We start from the raw sequence: 22,920 nt of genomic DNA, 5'->3' as shown, positions 1-22,920 counted from the left end.
GGCATTACCGTCAGTGTCACTTGCTCATACTGAAAGTTTCTGACACCGAACATTTCTTCCTCTTCTTCTCTTAAACACAGTGTCGTTCTTTGCAATATGTTGCGGGCCATGTTTATGAGACAGCGAGGCGTGCTGCAGTACCAGTTTCATGTTCCCTTCTAATTGCAAGGTAGCCTTGGGGGATTTTGACAGGGTTTTATGTTGTTGTTGTCTTACCACCTCTGTACCTAAAAATATACTTCTTTCTACCAGAGCTTGAATTGCCCTGGGCATGAGTCTTTGATGCTGTTTTCAGTGCCAAAGCTCAGTCATGGAGTGCAGGTGTGATATTGTGACTTAGCTGAAAGCTTGAGTGAAAGAGAGGCTACTTAAATAAGGCCCAAACCACATGATTCTTACAGCTGACTTTTAAAAAAAATGCAATTTGGGAGGCTGCAAGTTTCAGTATGAGAATGGCAATGAGCAGGGTCTGTTGAACCTCTTTCTATTCTGGTCTACTTTTTCTGCTCTGAGTTGCCCCACTCCTTCTGTACTAACATTTTGTACCCTGTGGGTGCAGTGCTGCAGATGACAACCGCAGAAGAGGAAAGCAACCATGATCTCCTTTTTGGAAGCTCATAGCTCATCCATACTAAAACTGTAGTTTGACTTAGCTAGTCATCTGAATGAGAACAATAGCTCAATAAAAAATACTGTACATACATACTGTACATGATTTTATTTGTATGCTGCCTTTCCATAGCTCAAGGCTAACTGTGTTTTGGTTTGTGTATTGATCCAGGAAAGTGCAAATTGGGGAAGTTTGCATTAAAATGTGAACCAAACCAATTTCTCCCTCATCCCTAATATGCATTAAAAGGTAAAGGGACTTCTGACCATTAGGTCCAGTCGTGGCCGACTCTGGGGTTGCGGCGCTCATCTCACTTTATTGGCCAAGGGAGCCAGTGTACAGCTTCCATGTCATGTGAACCAGAGCAGCACACGGAAACGCTGTTTACCTTCCCGCCCGAGTGGTACCTATTTATCTACTTGCACTTTGAGGTAATTTTGAACTGCTAGGTTGGCAGGAGCAGGGACCGAGCAACGGGAGCTCACCCCGTCGTGGGGATTCGAACCGCCAACCTTCTGATCGGCAAGCCCTAGGCTCTGTGGTTTAACCCACAGCGCCCCCCGTGTCCCTTTAACATGCATTAGCACCACCTTTATATAAATTCCCCTCCTGCTTCATTTCCCTTTTTCTCCTGTTGTATAGTCTACTGTTGGCATTTAGATTTTAAGCTCCTCAGAGCAGGGACTTGTCTTTTTTATTATAATTGCTCTTTAAAGCACCATATCCATTGTACACACTTAATCTGCAATATGTTGCAGACCAGTAGTATCGATTGGACTAGCTTTCAGGTTTATGAGAGTGAACGGTGTTGCAATGGTTGTTGGGAGAGCTGCAATCTCAAGAGCTGTTGAAATTGTGCTTTCGCCTCTGTTAACAAGGATGGGATAGCGATGAAGGAGGAATCCATTTTAAATGGACTTATACACAAAACTTTGCAGTTCCAACCCAATTGAGCTTTCTCCACATAGAACCACGTCTTGCTTTGATCACCCAGCTTCATACAAGTAATAAACGAGACTAATTTCTACTTGGTTTGGCACTTAGAAATGAATGAACATAGGTTAGTTGTTGTTTTTAATTAAATTTTATTAGATACAAAAAAGAAAAAATATACAAGTAACCAAATACAAAAAGAAAATAGATAAATGTAACCAAAAGAAAGGGAGGGGAAAAATAAAGAATACAAATGCTTTACCTATTCTCATGCATATAATTATTTACACATCTGTAAAACAGTATTCAAAAAGAAGGAAAAAAGAATAGAAGAAAAGTAGGTTAGTTATGTTCATTAATTTTAGTGAATCTGCTCTTAAGTAGAAGTATCATTGGATTCAGCCCTATTCACTGAGTGCCCCACCAGTTATTTATTTTTAATAATGCTTCTTTCTGCACAAGCTGGAACAAGGTAGCTAACAGCAAAACCAGATAAGACAACATAGCAATAAAAATTACAGCACAATAAAAGAACAGATAATTAAAACAATATGAATCAGAGAGAAGCAATAAAATCACGACATTGTTGACTGAAAAAAAGAAGCCCGTTGCCTTTCATGCCTATTAAAAAGCAGGGAATGGACCAGGAGGTGGAAGAAGCAAACGTACCTCTTCTGGGAGGCTGTTTTGTAATCTGGGTACCACAATTCAAAAAGCTCTCTTTTCTTGTTCGCATCAACTGAAACCTTTTCAGAAGCAAGACTGTAAGAAGCGTCCCGGAAGCCGAGTGAAGTTTCTGAGCAGAAACAAAAACCGTAGGTTTTCTTTTTCCTTTTCTCAGGCTAACCAGATTCCCCGATATAAGCTTTCGTGTATCTGAAGAAGTGTGCATGCACACGAAAGCTTATACCAAGAACTAACTTAGTTGGTCTTTAAGGTGCTACAGGAAGGAATTTTTTTATTTTGACTATGGCAGACCAACACGGCTACCCATCTGTAACCAGATTCCCCGAGTTAGAAAGCTTGTGTCTGCTCCCTGAGAAATTCTAACGTGTGAATGAGTACACACTGACTTCAGTCATGTGTAAACTAAAATTAAGCACCCATTTAATATGTTCTCTGCAATTTACTAGCTAGGATAGCCAAATGCTTGACTCAGACACACATGGTTTTCCTTTCACCACCCCCATCAACCAAAACCATCTGGCTACATATTATTTTTTTATTATTATTATTTTTGCAAAATTGTACTTGATGATTACTTCATTGTTTGAAGCTAAATAAATAGTATACGCCACACACTAGAATTCCACAGCACTCAAGGTTCCTATGTTTATCCAAAAAGGCACCATGAACCTATAGTTATTCAGATTCTACCTATTATAGGACAAACTATTAATGCATTAGATAGTAAGCTTTTTAGCAACAGCTGCTCTGCTTGTCATGCGCTGATAGTCTGGCTGCCATTTGTTAAAGTCACCTGAGGTTGTCAATTGGTGAATTACAGCAAGGGTGGGGGACCTCTGCTCCTTCTATCTTCTGATTCCAAACCTGCACTCTGATGCACAGTTATATAGAAGCAAGTCCCCTTTCCCCAGCTGCAACAAAACATGTCTCTTCCATATTGGTTTCTACAGTCACAGTAGGCGCTGTAACCTTCCAAAAGTTTGACTTCACTCACAAAGGCACACTCTTCCATTGTTTCCCAAAACAGCCAGATGCCAACAACTTTGAAATCCCATTGAACCCAATAGGACTTACTTCTCTGTCAACATAAGCAGGACTGGGTTGTAACTGGGTTTTTTTTTTTTTAATATAAAACTTGTCCCTGCTCACCATTTGTTGTTTTGTCTTATAATCTACATTTACTTTACAGCATTATCCCTGTAACTTGATCTCCAGGGAATTAAGCAGCCTGCATGCACACAGTACCCCCATTAACTGATTAACTGTGTGAAAGTCCTCTGGCCATCAGAAATGTAATGACTTTTCAGCTAATCACTCTGCAGGCTCAGGTGTGACATTAATGATTGACAGGGCCTTGGCCGTTTGCACAGCAAGCTAGAGTGGGGCTTTGCAGACCAGTGACTCAGTGAGTGTGGATAAGGAGGCCCTTTGCTGGGAACGAACCTCTCTGCCTCTGCTTCACTCCCAGTTGCCTGGGGACATTGGGGAACGGGTGGCAGTCCATCAGTAGAGCACATGAAGAGCTGAATTCCTGGCATCTCCCAATAAGAGGATTAGATTGCAGGTGATGTGAAAGAACTCTGCTTGAGACCTAGATTCCTCGGGCAAAGAACAGGTGTTTGTTTTTATGTTAAAGTATTTTTATCCAGCCTATTTGCTTTTAACAAAAGAAGGGCATGAAATTCAGCCTTCTGGTAGTTCAGTACCTGGCCAGCTAGATGCACCTGGGAAGTTCATGGCTTTTTTGCAGCCGGAACTTGCTGGAACTCAGTTCCGGCACATCTTTTCTAGAGAGATAGTACTGGGGAAGCTCACCCTCTCCCTCTGTGGCTAAACTTCATTTAGAGGAAGTTTGTCACACTGAGGGCCAAATCCCTGTCTGGGTCACCTTCTGGGTCCATGTGGCAATGGTAGGTGGGACCAGAAGCAAAAGGAAGTGGGGCAGCCAATGTAAATTTAAAGGTGCTGACCTTTAAAGCCCTGGACAGCTTCAACCCTGTATACTTGAAGAAGAATCAACCCAGACACTGAGGTCTACCTCCAATGACCTTCTGGCAGTTCCCTCACTGTAAGAAGCGAAGTTACAGGAAACCAAGCAGAGGGCCTTCTTGGTAGTGGAAACCGCCCTGTGGAGCATCCACCCATCACATGTTAAGGAGATGGATAAGTACACGACTTTTGGTGTTTTTATATCTTGCTGGAAGCCACCCAGAGTGGCTGAGGTAACCCAGTCATATGAGCTGCATATAAATAATAAAATTGTTGTTGTTGTTCTTGTTGTATTATTTACAGTAGGCTAGTTTGTTCACACACCCCTCTATCATCCATTCATTCAACAAGGAAGCATTATCTGAGACCAAGGACACATTCCAGACAGGGACAATTTATTTGCGGAGGGCGAGAAGCAGGGGCGCTGAGAGTGGTTACCTGGGAAGAGGGTGTGTGGCTGAGGAAGGGGTGTTCTGGAAGGGTCCTGAGGGTCAGATGGAGAGGCAGAAAGGGTCACAGTTTGGTCCCAGGTCTAAGGATTCCCATATTGCCTCTAAAAGCAGCAAGAATAGCCAGCGGCTTGGGGGTAGTCCAGGCATAGGCAAACTTGGCCCTCCAGATGTTTTGAGACTACAGTTCCCATCATCCCTGACCACTGGTCCTGTTAGCTAGAGATGATGGGAGTTGTAGTCCCAAAACATCTGGAGGGCTGAGTTTGCCTGTGCCTGGGGTAGTCCCTGCTTTTAAAAGGTCCTAAAGTGAAAGGGTCGGTGGAGAAGCTGTGGGCCATTCTTTAAAAAAAGCAAAACGGCAGGTGTCATTTTTAGGCAATGGGACCAGGCAGCCCTTTTGAAAAGTGGCAGTTGCATTTATTGACTGAACGAAGATGTCTGGAAAGGGAAACACTGAAGAAAATTCTACTGCAGTAGCAAAGAGCATTTATGGATGGCAATGCGTTATTATACTAATACGTCATTTAATGTTTCTGTCAAAGCAAATACTGTGCGGTGGGACTTTAATGAGGTCTGACTGGAAAAGTGAAACAATATTGAATTGAGGCCATGTGATGAGAACTTTAATAAAGACTTGTACGTTTCAGATTCCCCCCCCCCCCGCAGTTCTTTCTTGGTAGGTTATAAAATGTAGAAATGAATGTCCGGAGCAGAAATATTCCCCCGCCCTCTTCCATATATGATTTGTGCCACTTGCAGTGTGACTAAGGTTAGGCACTATACTCATGATGGAGAATGATTGTGTACATCAGGTGAAACTGAGGGAGTAGTTATGACTAACTTAAATCCATTGATTTCGGGGGCAGGGGGTCTACTCTGAATATGACTTAGATTCTACCCTGTGTGCCTAACATCCAGATAATAAACCAAGGTGCTAGTCTTCATGGCAGCATATAGTTTGTAAAAACAGAGCTGTTTGCAGATTATGCTTTAGTGGACTGTATTCACATGGTATCTGAAGAAGTGTGCATGCACACAAAAGCTCATACCAATAACTAACTTAGTTGGTCTCTAAGGTGCTACTGGAAGGATTTTTTAAATTTTATTTTATTTATTTTGTTTTGTTTCGACTACGGCAGACCAACATAGCTACCTACCTGTATTCACATGGAACATCTTGAATATTGCCCAGTAGGTTTTCACCTTTAAGGCATGTGTGCACATACATATATAAATGAACTATTTCCATGAACCTGTTGGGAAAATTACATTGCAATCTTTTCTAGAACGTAAAGGATGCGCCTGTTGTAGACTGCCTATTAATACTGAGCTCTCATGGAATTTGCATCCTGGTTAGAGTACTGTACGTCAAACATGAAAACATGAGAAAGTTACTTCAAATGTACCTCCAGCTGTTGCAAGTGAAACATTTCGTGTGGATGCTGGTTAGTTGGTCCAGGGGTGTGTAGGGAAGCAATTCATGTGATAGCATTTAATGTGCAACAGAAAGCAAGCATTGTAACATTTGACCTTTCAACAGGGTCAAAGGTTACATTTCTTTCTCAAAAATGGTTTTGCAAATCTTTTTCAGAGCTGATAGACACACACCTTAGCTGGATACAAAACATTATATGAGGCAGAATGACTGTGCTTTTTTGAACCAAGCAATCAAAGTCCAAGGTAATTGATATTTTCCTGACTTTTGTCTAGCTGCAGATTTTCTTAAATTTTGTTTGATTTCACTGGGTTTCTTTTGTCAATGTCATTTTGGTTTGGTTTGGTTTGTTTTTGGTTGAAAGGTTAATTGTAGAAATATATAGTATTTGGTGGGTAGGGAAGTGGTTGGGTGGCAGGGCTGTGACATATCGCATGCTGTGTTTTAAAAATCATTGATATTTACCAACACTAGCTGTTCTTGTTTTTGAAGCATTGGGGTCTGGAGTTTTCCAGGTATTTCAAACGCATTTGCCTGTTTCAAAAATGAATGTGGCCCCTGCTCCTCAAGCTGCCCCATCTCTAGCATCATTTTCCTATGGGGACTTTTCTGTGCAATTGGTTTCTTAATTCTCTGGCTGTGCTCATTTTGTGTACAATAATAATAATAATAATAATCTGGTTGATTTCAGAAGGAATAATTTGCTTGGAGCAAGCCGTGCCGTATGGTGTGTATCTTATCTGCAGCATAGTTCAGAAACGAGAATGCAAGCTATATAGCAGATTAACTTCAGGTTCTTTTGCCAAACACTAGGGGCTCGATCCAGCTGCTGATAAATTACAGAGCAATCCTAAATATAGGAAACCATCATAAATTGCACCAATTCCATAATCCACTCAGGGCTAGGCTGGCAGATGGAAAACACACCCCATTTTATCAGTGCAAGTTCCACATGTTGCCATAACCAAGCTGAATGGAGTTAGGATCCGCTGTACATCCCCCTGCCTGGTCCTTCTCCTGCCACTCTGCTAGAACGCCCGTTTTTCAGGGCTTAACAGCAGCTGAGCTGCAATGAAGGACGTTAACTCTGGCTTATATGCAGCTGTAGGGATGCAGGTGGTGCTGTGGTCTAAACCACTGAGCCTCTTAGGCTCACCGATCAGAAGGTTGGTGGTTCAAATCCGCACAACAGGGTGAGCTCCCGTTGCTCTGTCCCAGCTCCTGCCTACCTAGCAGTTCAAAAGCACACCAGTGCAAGTAGATAAATAGGTATCGCTGTGGCAGGAAAGTAAACGGCGTTTCCGGCACTCTGGTTTCTGTCACGATGTTCCGTTGTGCCAGAAGCGGATTAGTCCTGCTGGCCACATGACCTGGAAAGCTGTCTGTGGATAAACGCTGGCTCCCTCGGCCTGAAAGCAAGATGAGTGCCGCAACCCCATTGTTGCCTTTGCCTTTATATACAGCTGTGCCGGGCTGTGGGGTTTATACCTATTAGGTCCATAAATTACCATATATATTCAACACAAAAAACAGTGACAATTTGTTGTTGACAAAGGACAGCTGGACATATAAAGGGCCCCATTACCTTCAGTAGCTTAGGGCCTCATCAAACCTAAATCTGCCCCTGGTAAGAGGATTCTGCTCAGAGACTCCTATAATTCAAGCACTGGAAGTAAGGTGAGGGATGAGGGAAGATTCCGTTCTCTTCACCTGCAAATCCCTTTTTGAGATATAAAGTGGACACCTCGCTCCTGCTTTATGCATGAACTGGGTGGATGCATTGCATAGCTGCTGCCATCACTTCTATTGTGACCTTCAACCTTTGGTTTACAATGGAACTATGGTTTGGGTTAACCATGGCTGCTTAAGCATGCATTAAATATCGAACCATGTTTAGCACCAGGAAAGGGGAGGAAAATGGCAGGGGTGGGGAGAGAAAGGGTAAGGGGCAAGAGAGGACATTTCCAAAAATGATCTCATTTGTAAAGATCTTTAAGCCATCTTCAAATTTATTTATTTTTCACCAAATTTAGTATAGAGAAGAGGAAGCCAGTGAGTCTAGATGCCCTTTACAGTGTATGCATTTCAATGAATACATTGGTACCTCCGGTTAAGAACTTAATTCGTCCTGGAGGTCCGTTCTTAACCTGAAACTGTTCTTAACCTGAGGTACCACTTTAGCTAATGGGGCCTCCCACTGCTGCTGCGCCGCCACCACACGATTTCTGTTCTCATCCTGAAGCAAAGTTCTTGACCCAAGGTACTTTTTCTGGGTTAGCGGAGTCTGTAACCTGAAGCGTATGTAACCCGAAGTGTCTGTAACCTGAGGTACCACTGTACTGGTTTCTGGTGGGGTGGGGGTGGGGGAATAGGACATGGCTTTTTAAGGGGTGAAACGTAATTTTTGCAAATTTCTTCAGTGACAGTTCTGTGAGTGATTCAAATTTGCTATTATTTTTGTGATTGGACAACAATTAGCTTCCTAAGTCTACGCGTGATGAAAGAAGCACATAAACTGCTTGTGAAAAACCAAAGAATTTTAATTTTACCTTCTGAAAATGTCAGGTAATTCTAAATGGTAATCAAAATAATTAAAAATATTATTAATATAACTGCAAGTACTTCACAATCCTTTTTAATAATTTCTGTTCAATTTTGCCAAGCAAAACTCAATTACATCAATTAAACCAAAATATCTTTTGAATTCCCAAGACATGTTATGACTTTTTGGCACCCCTCATTTTGGGAATTTGAACATTCTCTAGGGGAACAGGCAGGAGAGACCTAGTTTGGGGCTTCCTGGAGGCATCTCCTTGCCACTCTGGGAAACCAAGATACTTGATTAAGTGGCCGCTGGTCTGATTCAACAGGAGTTTTCTTACATTTTTATCTCAGCCTCAATGATAAAATGGGAAGAGGACAAATTTAATCGACAGATTTAAAATTTGCCATGCTGTCTTTAAGCAAAATTCACACAACTAAATTGGTGTGGTATTAATGAACCTGTTCTGCTTTCAATAAATGATGAAGAGGCCATAAGAGCTTCAGGGCAAGCTGGCTGGTTGCAGTACAAGCCACATTTATGGTTCTTTTGGGAGGTGCTGAAATGGATAGAGCTGTTGCTGGAGATGGGTTAGAAATCAGCTCACATTTAAAGGTGAACCTGGCTAGTAAGCACTTTCTGAAATAACACACAAACTGAAAAAACAGCCACCGTTCGAAATCTGCAGTTCTTCAGATTTAGCAATGCAGCTCACTAATACAGTAACGTGTTTCAAAAATGCATATGATAAAGTATGCATAAAATTGCCTACATTGGTGAAAATAACAAACAAATATTCATTGTATTATGGGAAATTGAATACAAAAATACATATATTAGGAGAAACATGCTAAAATCATGATGAATTTTCATGAGCAGTTTAGATATATACAAATATTTATGTGGAGTATGGAAAATTGAACACGACACGGGTGGCGCTGTGTCTAAACCACTGAGCCTCTTGGGCTTGCCGATCGGAAGGTCGGCAGTTCGAATCCACACGACAGAGTGAGCTCCCGTTGCTCGTGCCAACCTAGCAGTTTGAAAGCACGCCCCCAAAAAGTGCAAGTAGATAAATAGGTACTGTTCCGGCGGGAAGGTAAACTGTCTGCGGACAAACGCTGGGTCCCTCAGCCTGTAAAGTGAGATGAGCGCCTCAGTCATCTGCAACTAGAATTAACTCTCAAGGGTCCTTTAACTTTACCTTTACCTTATGGAAAATTGAAAACGGAACATTGAGAAATGGAGAGAAATCAAACTGAGACATTTGCCCATCACTAGATATAGTTTAACCAAACAATGGTTAAATTGCTAGTTTAGAAGAAGAAGAAGAAGAAGATGATGATGATTTATACCCCGCCCTCCCTGGCCAAAACTGGGCTAAGGGCGGCTAACATCAAATATATAACACATCACCATAAAATCAAGCAATCAATTAAAATACATCTTAAAATCAAGTCAGAATCAAAGTGAAATCCAATCAGATGGCAACCCGCAAAGTAGGAATGAGGACCTTAAATGCTCACCAGGCCTAACTGTTTATACTGATCTTATATGAGCTTGTGAGAAAGGTTGGGGGGCACTTTCATGCAAGTTCTTATAAGGATGCCGAAGCAAATGCATAAACGCTGATGAGCATGGCGCATGTTTACATGGATCGGCTCGTGCCACGTGCACAACACACCAGCTGGGATGTGTGCCGATGCTTCTGCTCTGTAATACAGGCTGTTCTTGGGTGCGCACTCTTTCAAAATCTGTTGTCCACAACAGTGTAATCCTGTGTACACAGCACTCCCCTTTATCTAAACCTCTGATTATCTTAATCTTTTGGATGCCGTCCCAACCATTTGACTAAATGAGGGCACATTTTTATTAGATATTTACGAGAATCAAAGCGCGGTATTCAGGCCTCAGGAATTTTTGGACTCTTTACCATCATCTCCCCCTTTCCCCCTCCACTGCAAAGGCAGGGTGAGTCATAATAAGCCTGAGATATCTGCTGTACAATCATCAAAAGTACATAAAAAAATATGAGTGGATTGGAAAAAGTGAATATGGAACAGTTGTTTACCCTTTCATGTGATATGGGGACCGGGCAGGAGGGGTGATGACATGAACTTGTGGCAGGTTTTAAAAGCAATGTGCTCCACACCCCCGCTATGAATAGCATATATTTGACATGCCGGATGCATTCAAAATTAGTTCAAAAAGGGCCTAGATGAAATTACTGACAATTAATTTAAGGTGTTTCTCCAGCATGCTCAACGCTGCCCACTCCATTGCACTTGAAAGTGTAAGGAAATATGACTTTGGAGACTTTCAACCAAGTAGAGGATGTTTCGTTAATTAAACAACAGCTTGTGTTGCTAATTTAATCATTGGGTTGCCAAATGGCTGCCGTAAATCCTATATGCAAAATACTGGAAGAACTAGAAGGTTAGTTATATACTTTAGCAAAATATTCCACTCATTGGCACAATTAACACTCTCGCTGACATTCTCTTTCGGTTTTCTTATGATAAGGCGTGGATAATAGCCCTCAAAATGACTTCACTTGCAGCTCTACCAAATTGTAAATGTGTTCTTGCCTATTAAAATCAGCTCCTACCAATTAATCAAGCAAACTTTAGTTGATTGATCTACTGATTAAATTAATCTAAGCTTGTGGCATGAGTTACATTGTATTATTTTTTTATTTGAAAAACCCTGGAATCTGTAAGGCATTGCTCAGCCCATTGCCAATCTAGCTTCGGATTTTTTGCTGGCTCCATAGCATTAATCATGAATCAGCAATTGCACATTGTGTAGTATAGGCTCTGTTACATCAGGGTGCAGCCTATTAGTCTTTTGCTCACTGGCATGCAGTTGGAAGGTCAACCATCCACTCAAAAGCATCCGGGAGTGCAGTTTAAGATAAGTGTGCTGCTGATCAATTGCCAAAGCTTAGGATGTTGCTTAAACCTTTAAAAGGCTGGTGTGACTTATCAGGTCTTGACATTTTTTGGATAGCTCTGGAGGAATAGCTCTAGAAATTACCCTGATTTAGAGTGATGCTACACAGTATTAACCATTCATATCCAATCATCTATACTCTGGAGATACCCTTATCAAAGTTGCAGGTCAAATCAGTGTGACTTCTTTAATGATGTTCCATGTATCTGGGCAGCACCGAACTGCAGTAGCAGACTTTGGGCTCTCAAATCCCAGCGGCTCCCCATGCGATGCTAAAATTCAGTGACACCTCCCCCCCCCCGCCTCTCATGCTCTGTTTTGTGACCCCTGTGGTGCCCAGTGCAAACGCAACAGTTGTGCTACCCGAAAACAGCATTTTGGGGGGCTAAGAGTTGCCATGGAGGACAACTTGGAAACGTTCACTAACTAACTTTGCATGTTACTGGAGAGCATTACTGTTGCAAAGAGAAGTGCAAAAATAAATAAATCTCAAAAGTGACACAATATGCAGAAGCGGGTTGTTTGACTGTCAAGGCATGGGCTATTTCAGCAGGCACCCTCAGTGCTGGAGCGCAGGTGATGACAGCTTCAGGCTGCAATCCTAAGCACACTTATTAGCAAATAAGACCTATTGAATTTAGCAGGACTTTCCTCCAAGTAAACATCTTAAGAATTGTGCTAGGAAGCATTCCTGCTTTTTAAACAGCTTCACTTTATTGGGCACGCAGTACGATGACATTTGCATTTGTGTAGGAAAGAGGATGTTGCCATCCTTTTTGAATATTCGTTGGCCACAGCGCTGCTCCGGGTGCAATCAGCTCTTTACACAATCACATAATGCACAAGTCATCTTCACCATTCATGTCAAAAGAGGGTCCACGGAGCTCTCCTCTCCATTGATGTGAGGGGGGGTCTCATTGTGGGCAGGAAGACCCATGTGTAAATGGGCACAAATGAAAAATGGCTGAAATCAGAGTAGGGGGTGTGACTTCAGTTCTGGTCTTAGCTGCAAGAGCTTAAATGCTGATTGAAACTTGATGCCTCACATGCCAAAGGTCGTTAGTGGTGCTCCATGTGGCTTCAGTTGTGTTTAAATTACAGTTCATGTGTGCAGCACTTACCCTCCAACACCCCTCTGATGAAAATTGGGACATGTATCTTTTGGTGCCTTGGTCTCACGGCTGCCCGCTGACTTGTGCAAGACAGTGGCACCACTGCAAGCACCAGCTCCTCCTCCTCCATGCTGGCACTGGAGGGGGGGGCAGGACATTCCAGGATCACATCAGAAGCTGGTATGGGTTCTGTGTAATTCCAGGAATGTCCTGTGAAAATCGGGACACAAATCGGCGCAAGAGAAATCCAAAGTGAGATCCGAAAGCCCGGTGCAGGAAGAAACCAGCCAAGCCCAGGGTGCTGGCTGCTTAAATGAGCAAGGGTTGGATCCAAGGGGTGGGTCCACCATTGGCTCCGCCCCCCGCCCCCCACACAGCCCAAGTCCCAGCCTGCACCCCCATTTGCCAAAGCCCCCTCCTCCACCCATCAGGAAGGGCCCAGCCAGGGCCCTTGAATTCCTCCGCCCCAATGAAGCCTTCTCCGTCCTGCAATGCCGCCACACGCAGTGGCGTAGCGTGAGGGTGCAGGGGGGCCGGCCGCACCGGGCGCAACATCTGGGGGTTAGGGTTAGGGGGCGCAAATCCACGGGTTAGGGGGCGCAAATTACTTGCCTTGCCCCGGGTGCTGACAACCCACGCTACGCCACTGGCCACACGCGAAAGGGTGAGCGGGCTTATGCAGGTAGGGGCGCGCTCTGTTCTACACTTGCGTCCCCCAGTTTCAGCAATCCATGTGCAGGACTACTGATGGCAGGAACTTTGCAGAGCTGCCACACCCACCAAGTGAAATGCTGAATTTAGCACTGAATGCTGTTAATTGGAACTCAGGGCTCCTTCTCCCCGAGGCAGTAAACGTGGATCTGGCCTGTACCACTTCAGAGTATTGTTGGAGGCTTCCTCTGTCATGTGGCAGAATGTTCCTTGATGGAAAAAAAGAGATCACCCTGTAGGGAACTCCCATGTCAGGAAGGAGGCCAGACTAGAACCCTATACTCCCTGGCATCTAGTTTTCTGTGAATGTTTATTTTATTTTTTGGCAGGGGGTGGATGGGAGGAACATTCAGTTCTATAAATTTCCATCTGAAGAGGTACAGACCAGACACAGGTGAGGGCGAGGTATGCGTACCTTATGCACTGACTTGCATTTTGTGGGCATAATCCAGAGGAAACTAGGTGTGGCAGCAAACCTGTGAAAGAAATGGGACCTGATTCTTCCATGAGATGTGTTCAGCACAGCTCTGAACTGGGCTTTATCTATCCCTAGAAGCACTTGCCTCAGTACGCTTAAAAAAGGTTAACGTCATTTTGCTCTTTAATCCATCAGGGATTTTCCTTGCTCACATTTAAAATGTTAACACTATTCAACCATTCCGCCCTGCGCGCGCGCGCACACACACACACACACACACACACACACACACACTTCTTTCTTTTTCTTATTTGGCTGCCTTGGTGCTTTCTAACAGGAAAAATGTCACATTTCCAAACAGGTTGATTTCATTAAATAAAAGGAAATGTCTCTACAATGGAGAGCTTTCCCCCCCCCTCCTTCTCCTATACCTAACTATGTGAACAAATGTGTTGATAAATAAACCAGCCCGCAGCTCAGTTTGTTTACAGAAAGGAAATGAAGCTCCACTCCCTCATTAGTGCTGATGCCCACCTCTTTTTACCTAACTGCTATTTTTAGCACTCAAGAGACTGAAAAATTTCCATTGAAGATCTGCTCTTCTCATTTCCTGGGTAGAGAAAACAGGAAGGCTTTTTAAATTTTTTAATTTCTTTTTTTTTTTTAAGTGTCAGCCTTTGGGTCGTGTGAAACTAGATCAATTTCACCTCCCGCTGGCTGCTCCCTTACATTGCAATACTCCAGAAGGGCAACTGATGTGGGAAGCAAGTGTGCTTTCAGGCTTCGTTAATTACAAAAAACCAAGCAGCACCCGAAAGTCCAAATATTTAAAAAAACGTACTGCCTGATTCCATGCATGTGCATTGAAATGCACTCCAAAGGTTTGGAGCACATTTGCAGCACAATTTTATGTTGAAGGACGTTTTATCAGGAGCAAGAGTGTATAAGACTGCAACAATCTTAGACACATATCTTATGTTCGTAAGATAAAATCTCACAGTGTCTTGGACTTCACGGATCTTTTCACTGTAATTTTTGCAATCCTGTGGTTGTAGTTGAGGAATCTAACGTGATATCCTGTGGAATATCCCAGGCTCCTCTCACTGCCCCCCCCCAAGAAAGATTAAAACAAAACAAAACAAAACATGATAATCATTTAACTAACAATTTCAAAATTCAAAAGCCAATGTTTGTACTAAAATTGTAATAAAATCACTATAAATTGGCATGTTAGTCAAGAACATTGGACAATTGTTAATCAATATAATTCTGAGAGTTCATTAAGTTTTTCCGCATGGAACCTGGCCAGTTGCATCATGCTGCACATTTCAGTAAAAGGTCAAAGGTAAAGGAGCCCTGGACGGTTAAGTCCAGTCATAGGCGACTATGAGGTTGCGGCGCTTATCTCGCTTTCAGGCCAAGGGAGCCGGCATTTGTCCACAGACAGCTTTGTGAGTCATGTGGCCAGCATGACTAAACTGTTAATATGCCATTTACCTTCCCACCGCAGCGGTACCTATTTATCTACTTGCACTGGCGTGCTTTCAAACTGCTAGGTCAGCAGAAGGTGGGATAGAGCAACGGGAGCTCACTCCGTCACTGGGATTCGAACCGCCGACCTTCCAATCAGCAAGCCCAAGAGGCTTAGTGGTTTAGACCACAGCGCCACCTGCACTACGTTTAAGCTATGTTTAAGTAGCTGAGCCCGAACAGCAGTCAGCCAATGTCCAGCATTGCCCAAAAGGAAGGGAAATGGAGACCCTGGGTAATAGTGGAGCAGCAGAATTATTTTTTAAAAGGAACTGCATTATCTGAAAGATTGCCTCTTCAGACATACTTTCCCATGGTCGCTGAGATCCAGAGAGGATGCTGTCCTAGCCATGTTATCCATGCATAGAGTTTAAGGATTTAGGAGCAGTCACTCTTGAACCTGCCTTGGGACCTTTTTGATTCTAGCATCACTGTGCTCTTCCGATACTGGACATTCTTTGTTTAGGCTGGCTTTAAGTGGTCATTGATTTTGGGTTAACGAAGAGTCAGACACGACTAAACGACTAAAGAACAACAACAAAAATATGAGATGCTAAACACATCTTTAAATACTGTGTTTGGGATGCCAACATTCTTTGAAAAGAATTAGCAACAGGTGTTCTGGATCAGGGCCACACACGGTGTGGGGATTAACCCTTTCCTTCTATCTTTTACCCGAAAATCCTTTCCTTAGAGCTGCCATTTTTTAAATCCTTTGTTTTTAGTTGGATATGTACTTGCTTTGATATTTTTTTGTTTGTTCTATCATTTTGACCTTGATGAGGGGTTATTCCTGTGAGCTTTATGGAGAACATGCTTAAGCACATGGAGGCATGTAGAATACATACTGGCTGACAAAACCAACAGGGGATTGGGTACATTTCCCATTCATTATGAGAAATCATCGTAATATGCCCAAGTATGTGAATTGATCAGAGATTCTTTTGTACATTGCCTGGCCAATATGCATAATTCCCCACATGAACCAATACATAGTTGATCAATTACTGTTCACATTACCCGTGAACCACATAGTGGTTACTTGTGCATATTCACTAACCTCACCTGGACACCAGCTAAACATTGCCCAGCTAAACGTGCAAAATCCCCTGTTTGTGTTCTCAGATTGTGGAAATAAATGTTTTGGAACAGGAAGCATGCTTTAATTCTCTTTGAAATGAAATGGCTAGTGCCAGGTTTGACAGTGGAACTCTGTAAACACTAGTTGAGATGGATTTTTTTAATATTGAAATTGTGGATAGTATTTTTATACCTTTGGCCATGGAGTCATGGGGTTGTGAAACTTTAGAAAAAGCGCAGACTTCAATCATTGTCTCAGAATCCTGTTATCCAGAAAATATGTTAGTTCTCATCTTCTTGTTGCAAAAAGGTTTTTTTAAAAGTTCTTAAGGCTGCAGAGAGAGGCTCACCATTCTGTGAGTGGTATCTAGTGGAATTTCTCAAGCCAGAAAGGATTTTCAGTGAGGATGCACAGACTTCACTGCTGGGTAGAACTCCTACATATACAGCTGTCAATTTTGCCTGTTCTTAGTTCAGAGTATAGGTTGAAAAATGGGGGGTAAAAATGACAAGCTATAGCATTATGCTGCAAATAGTTTTAGATGCATTATTACATTGCATTGCCATTTTGTATTCTTCCCTCCCTCCAAAGAGCAGAGAATAATGTATGGCAAGGGTCTGATGCCCATTGTAGGACTGGGGGCAGAGCAAAAAGTAGGTGATGCTAAAGAGGTATTCCAGCTAGGCAAAAGCAGCCAAGAAGGACACAGAGCAAAGCTAATGAGAGTTTGACCTGACACACACACACACACACACACACACACACACACACACATTGTTCTAGCCAAAGGCCATGACAAATTTGTATTAAGCAATATTATTAATAGAGTAATACAAAACATACATCTGTGATATAAAAATCTGCAAAGATTTAGCCATATTTATTAGCATTAAAGCAGTTTCCCTTGTGCATCTCTTGACAGCTCTAATTCGAGTATTATTTTGCCCTTTTAAAATCCAAATCACCAACATCCATGATGTAAGAGAGAGAAGTTACCAGATGCAGCAACTAACTCAAATCCAGCTTGATTTCAGATTAAACCTCTGAATCACCACAACAATTTATAGCGATTTTATCTAACTCATTTTTTTGTGGGGTGGTTTTCTTTAAGCCAATGCACAGAGGCCTACTCTTTGTGTTACAAAGCTATTATTGCCGCTCAAAAGAAACCAAACCACTTCTGCCTGCATTTTCACACACATTTACATTTTATCTTCACAACAACCCTGAGATGGTAGATTAGGCTGAGAAATAGTGACTGTCCCGTGAGGTTCACGACTCTGTGATGATTCGAACTCAGGTCTTTAATCACTCATCCATGCTGGGTCTCTGCATTGCTTTTGATGGCAAATCACACTAGTGACTTCATTTACTGTTCCCTTTAATTGTAACACCTTTTTTTCCCCTGCTTCCTCTTTTCCTTCACAGTTAACGAAATTATCAGGAAAGAGTTTTCTGGACTCCCTGCCAGAAGTCAAACATAGAAGAAGAGATTTGCGCGGCAACTTTTACTGAATGCTTCCGTACCTGACCTCTTAGATTCTTCTCCTGCCCCGTCAGCCTCCTGCTTCCTTAACTGATCATCTCAAGGCACCGGTTCAACACCAGGAACAATGCACTGGCTTCAAACTGACAGCTTTGACTAAGCAGCTCGGCACCTCTCACTGTAAACATCAAAAAGAACACTCTTCCTTTTGTCCAAAGATCATGTCGTTCTCATGTAGCAATGCATGTGCTTGGCACAACCTATTAATATGACTACAGAGAGAGAGAGAGAGAGAGAGAGAGAGAGAGAGAGAGAGAGAGAGGAAAGAGGACTTCAGCAGCAACGAAAAGAGAACATCAATCTAGAAGCCTGTGTTGAAGCAAAGTAAAATTCTATGTGTGCTGGGAACAACAGATGAATTGCAAAGTCACCCGCTCAGCAAAATACAGAGTGTGATGTTCCTAGAAAATTATCAGATTTGGGGAGGGAGGAAATTAATGGCCAGAACTAATTATGAGATAACGCATAGGCAGTGTGAGGGAGAAAAACATAAAGGAACAGCTCTCTGCTTGCATCATGTATTTTTGTTCTTTTTTAAACCGAGGCATCGCTCTGCACGGTATCATAGGAGCTTCGGTGTAATGCAGGAGGGTTGCTGTAATGGAAAGGGGGAAGAAAACCAGGCATTGTAGGCATAATGCTTTGTGATTGTGGCTTTACCACATTGTTGCTCAGATCATGGGATGCACTGAAGTCACATTTTCACTGCTTTGGACTAGAAAAGAGACAAACTCAAGGCATAGTACAGCCCAAAATTCAGTTGTAGTTTTTTTGTAAGGCCTGCAGATTTCACAGAAGAGATTTCAGCATCTGCTTAAAACTCATTTTTGAAATCGGTGGAACTTACAGTGGTTAACTTTGGCTTGGTGGTGCTTCCAGTTTCCTATTAATTTATCAGGTGCTGTATTTGACCATATGGATGGCCCTGCAAAATTGAAACAGGGGTTGTTGTTTTTAGGTCCCCCCTCAGCCCTACAAAGAGCAGAATGTTTTTAAAGTCATCTCAACTTAAACTGGAAAGTGCTATTATGTTTTGTTTCTCGGGCTTTTCAAGTTCATCAGATCTCAAGCTTTCTCATAAGAATCATAAGAGCAGGCAACCCTAAAAGATCTTACACTTTCAAGTTTTTATTTACAGAAAACATATGATACTGAATAATTGAGGCTGCCATCTTGGGAGTTACCTGGGAGTAAGCCCCATTGCATTCAATTGGGACTTACTTCTGAGTAGCTACATATAGCATTGTGCTGCCAATTATTGAAATCAAGTGCAGTTTCTTGGTGCTCATTGCGATAGTTCTCAAAACGCCCAGAAAACTCAGGGATCCTTTTTAACGATGTTGCAGCAGAAGTGGTTTTCCCCTTAGTGAAGTATATTTAAATTTCCTAGCAAGAATGATTAACATGTTCTCAATGTGGAGATCTTGTTTTCTCTAACGGTTGTGTTGCAATGAGGAACAGCCTCTCTTCTTGGCCATCTTGCCGTATTGCAGAATTGGGGACTCAAGAGTCAGTCTACACATCTGGGTAGAGCACATGCTACAGATTCCTGAAACTGCACCATTTCGGACTGAAGATGGGGAAGCAGGAAGTTGTTGCATGTCGGCATGTTGCTCCAGAACATTTTCCTGCCTGTGGAAAAGTATCATGTCAGGGTCAGACAGCAGATACTTCTACCTGACATGCTAGCTTGTCACAAGTGTGTGTGTGTGTGTGTGTGTGTGTGGTGGCTTCAAACATGTAGTTCCCTATCTTCAATCCCGGGAGCTCTGTACCCAGATGTGTGGACTGACTCAAGCATAGTCTTTCAAATAGTATAGTGAAACAGTTAGTACTCTTACTTGCTAAAGTACTGGCTCACAGTTTGTGTCCCCTGCCCTGGCCCCACAACACATGTTGGGCAGAAGGGAAACAAGTCCTAACGCCCAGTGTCAACTGGGCACTCCAAAATAATTAGTAGCAGCAGGAAGAGTTCCTACAGACCCAGAGCTATAACAAGTCCTTCCCGTTGCACCATCTCTTTATTAATGATAGTGAATTTGTAGCAGTATTTGCTCCCTGCTCTCCATACTGTTGATCTGATTCCCTCTTGGGATGTCTGCACTACCAAGCAAAGAAAGTGGGACCAGTTCATCTGCCATGGGTGTCTTTAAAGTTTGTGCAATGTTGGCAAAGCGTGCTACATTCCAGAAGTTCTGTTGTGCTGGCACAGCTCCCTACCAGATGATCAAGTCAAAAGTTACCAAGTCCACACAAAGTTAGATGAGAGTTTTGCATTCCATCCTATTTCTTTTTTAAAAACGAGGCCACAGAAACTCTTGTTGCATTTTTTCCCCCTGCCTTTGGGGGATGTCACTGTTTCCATTAAGAAGCCATAATGACATTAAAGCGGATCTTGTTTAGCTAGGCAAATTATAACACTGAAAGTAGCTAAGGGAAATTTTTCTAAACCAGGCTTCCTCAACCTCGGCCCTCCAGATGTTTTGAGACTACAATTCCCATCATCCCTGACCATTGGCCCTGCTAGCTAGGGATCATGGGAGTTGTGGGTCAAAAACATCTGGAGGGCTGAGGTTGAGGAAGCCTGTTATAAAGAGTCTGTTATTTTGAGGAAGAAGGGAGAAAAAGAAGCATCCCCTCCCCTCAAAAAAGGGCCCCCCGAAGTAAAGTACTTCACTTATTTAAAAATCCCACACTAACAACTCAGTGGGACCCAAATGCCTGTCAACTGTTTACATCCACTAAGCATAATAACATGATTAAAATGGGTTGTCATCAGTGCTAATCCTACTCAGAGTAAGCCCATTAAAATTAATGGGCAGGACCAACTTAGCCCCATTAATTTCAGCAGGTCTGTTCTGAGTAGTTACAAGCTATGCAACATATTATGCCAGTAAAAAAAAAAAGAATCTCCAAGGTTGCAACCTGGCAGCTCCAACTGGAGGGCAGGACAGATGTTTCTGGCATGTGAATTGGTTTTCAGTTTCACCTGACTATCCTTTAAAGCCAGTCCTCAATCACAATTCATATTCATTTCAACAACAAATCCACAGATGCCTGTCAGGATATCTGGTTTTCAGATCATACCTTGGGGTCATTCTCATGCCAAGTAAAGTACCAGACAAAACATCCAATTGTTTTGTCCATTCTTTGGTTGCTGTTATTTGTCCTAAAAAGAAGTGCCTTTTAAAATATAATGCTTATCTTGGCTCAGTACAGACAAGCCAAAATAAAATGCATTTTTTTAAAAAAAAAAGTGGTGAAAATTGGGCAAGGCTTTAAACATCAAAACAGCAGTAAACGAAAACCAAACATTTGGCAGATTTATAGTGCTTTTGGACACTCTTATAAGCTAAGAGAACTATGTGGACTTGTGATGAGGCTTACGCAATAAAGGGACTAAAGTGCATTTTTTAAAATAGAAAGAATAGAAGTAAAGCGAAACAAAATGATTTCAGCACAATTCCCATCACATATTACATAGGTGAACAGGACTTCTGGTGTGTGGATCACAGGCTCTGACAACCTATTTGAATTAAAATTGCTCATTGAGAATGGTGCCCTGAACTTGCATTTCTGTTCAAGAGCAGGGCAATGTAAGTTTGTGCAGGTGATAGTATAGGCTATTTTGGAATGCTGTGCTGCATTCCTGCTTTTTCCCTTCCTCCCAATAAGACAGCAATACATCATGTTATCAATCACATTGTGGTACTTCTGATCAATCCTGAGGTGTATATGCTTTCTTGCTAAATCAGGGACATCCTGTATGGTAATATCCATACAGGGATCAATCTAGGGTAGGTGACAGATACAGAGCTTTAACACACGCTGAGGCAACCATCAGGTGTCATCACAAGCTTTAAAAAGTACAGACATGTGAATTATGCTCTCTTTTCTCCAATTTCCACGGGGATGAAGTCACAACAGATTATTTCAGAATGATCCATATGCTTCATTCAGTGCTTCTTTGCAAGTTGCAATGAAACAAATGGGAGGTGTACTGCTAAATCCTCTAATATCTTCCTTACCTGCTGGGTTACAGTTTCATATATCTGTAGTATATAGACTACACTTTTTTATGGCTATATGAAGGCAAGCTATCCTACTGCATCAGCTTTTGAACATTTTTGCAAGCACCTGCTTGCTAATAATAGAGCCTTAACCAGGTATATATGTATTTCCAAATCAAGGGAGGCCTTTTCAAAGCCGCTGTATAGATCTCTCTTTCTAATAAAATAAGTGGATACATTAAGGTAGCATAAATAATTTTGAAAGCTTCCGTGTACTAAATTATTTCTTTTCCTTTTGCAATAGTTTTGCAGCATTATTGATTGCAATGTTGACACAAGCTTTGGGGGCAGTGGAGTGTGTGTATGTTCAAAGTAACATCAGGTTCACCTGGGGCAAGTGAATTGCCTTGTGTGAGTAATTTGTTCTCAGTTTCTCTGGAAGACAGCCATAGTTGCATATGAGGAAATTCTCTCTTTCCTCAGTTATCTGAATGTTTCACTACAGTGCCTTCCTGCTATTGTACCAAAAGTCCTCCCAAGGCATTGTCTGTAGGCTGACAACTGTAATGCATTTTCCATCAATGTTATACTGTGCTAAAGTATAAGCAAAATATTGCGACTCAAAAGATCATCTCACTGTGTTTGGGTTGTGTTGGTGTTTTTTTAAAAACTCACTTTCCTATCACATCTTTGCCTGCAAATTACAGGATGAGCTCCTGTAAACTTTTGCACCAAATTAGACAATACAGAGAAAATGAAGCCATCCATCTTAACATCTAAACAGTCGGCGGGTATTTACAGAGACGGCAGATGTTAGGAAGGGCCTTTTGTCATTGTTGAATGCCTTTTGGAAGTAAAGATTGCCAGAGGAGAAATTGCAGAGGAAGATAATTTGTCATTAAATGCTCACAA

At 42.2% G+C, this 22,920-nt stretch overlaps 1 protein-coding gene across 6 annotated transcripts in view; it reads left to right on the top strand.

Annotated features, from left to right (window-relative positions):
* Positions 1–22,649, top strand: part of NFATC2 (nuclear factor of activated T cells 2) — a gene marked incomplete at its 3' end in the record, with an annotated part of 141,388 nt that extends 118,739 nt beyond the window's left edge. For 5 of the 6 annotated variants that reach the window (XM_082225896.1, XM_082225895.1, XM_082225898.1 and 2 more), the window contains exon 10: positions 17,881–22,649. In XM_082225896.1, coding sequence (XP_082082022.1) covers positions 17,881–17,936 — 56 coding nt within the window. Of the gene's footprint in view, positions 1–6,262; positions 6,352–17,880 lie in introns of all 6 variants that reach the window. The other variant, XM_082225894.1, reaches the window with a different exon arrangement.
* Between the last annotated feature and the right edge of the window lie 271 nt (positions 22,650–22,920).

The sequence above is a fragment of the Podarcis vaucheri genome (assembly GCF_965113315.1).
Source record: "Podarcis vaucheri genome assembly, chromosome: 6".
Lineage (NCBI taxonomy): Eukaryota > Metazoa > Chordata > Lepidosauria > Squamata > Lacertidae > Podarcis > Podarcis vaucheri.
Note: the sequence above shows the minus strand (reverse complement) of the source record. Positions and strands in the feature narration are given on the sequence as shown.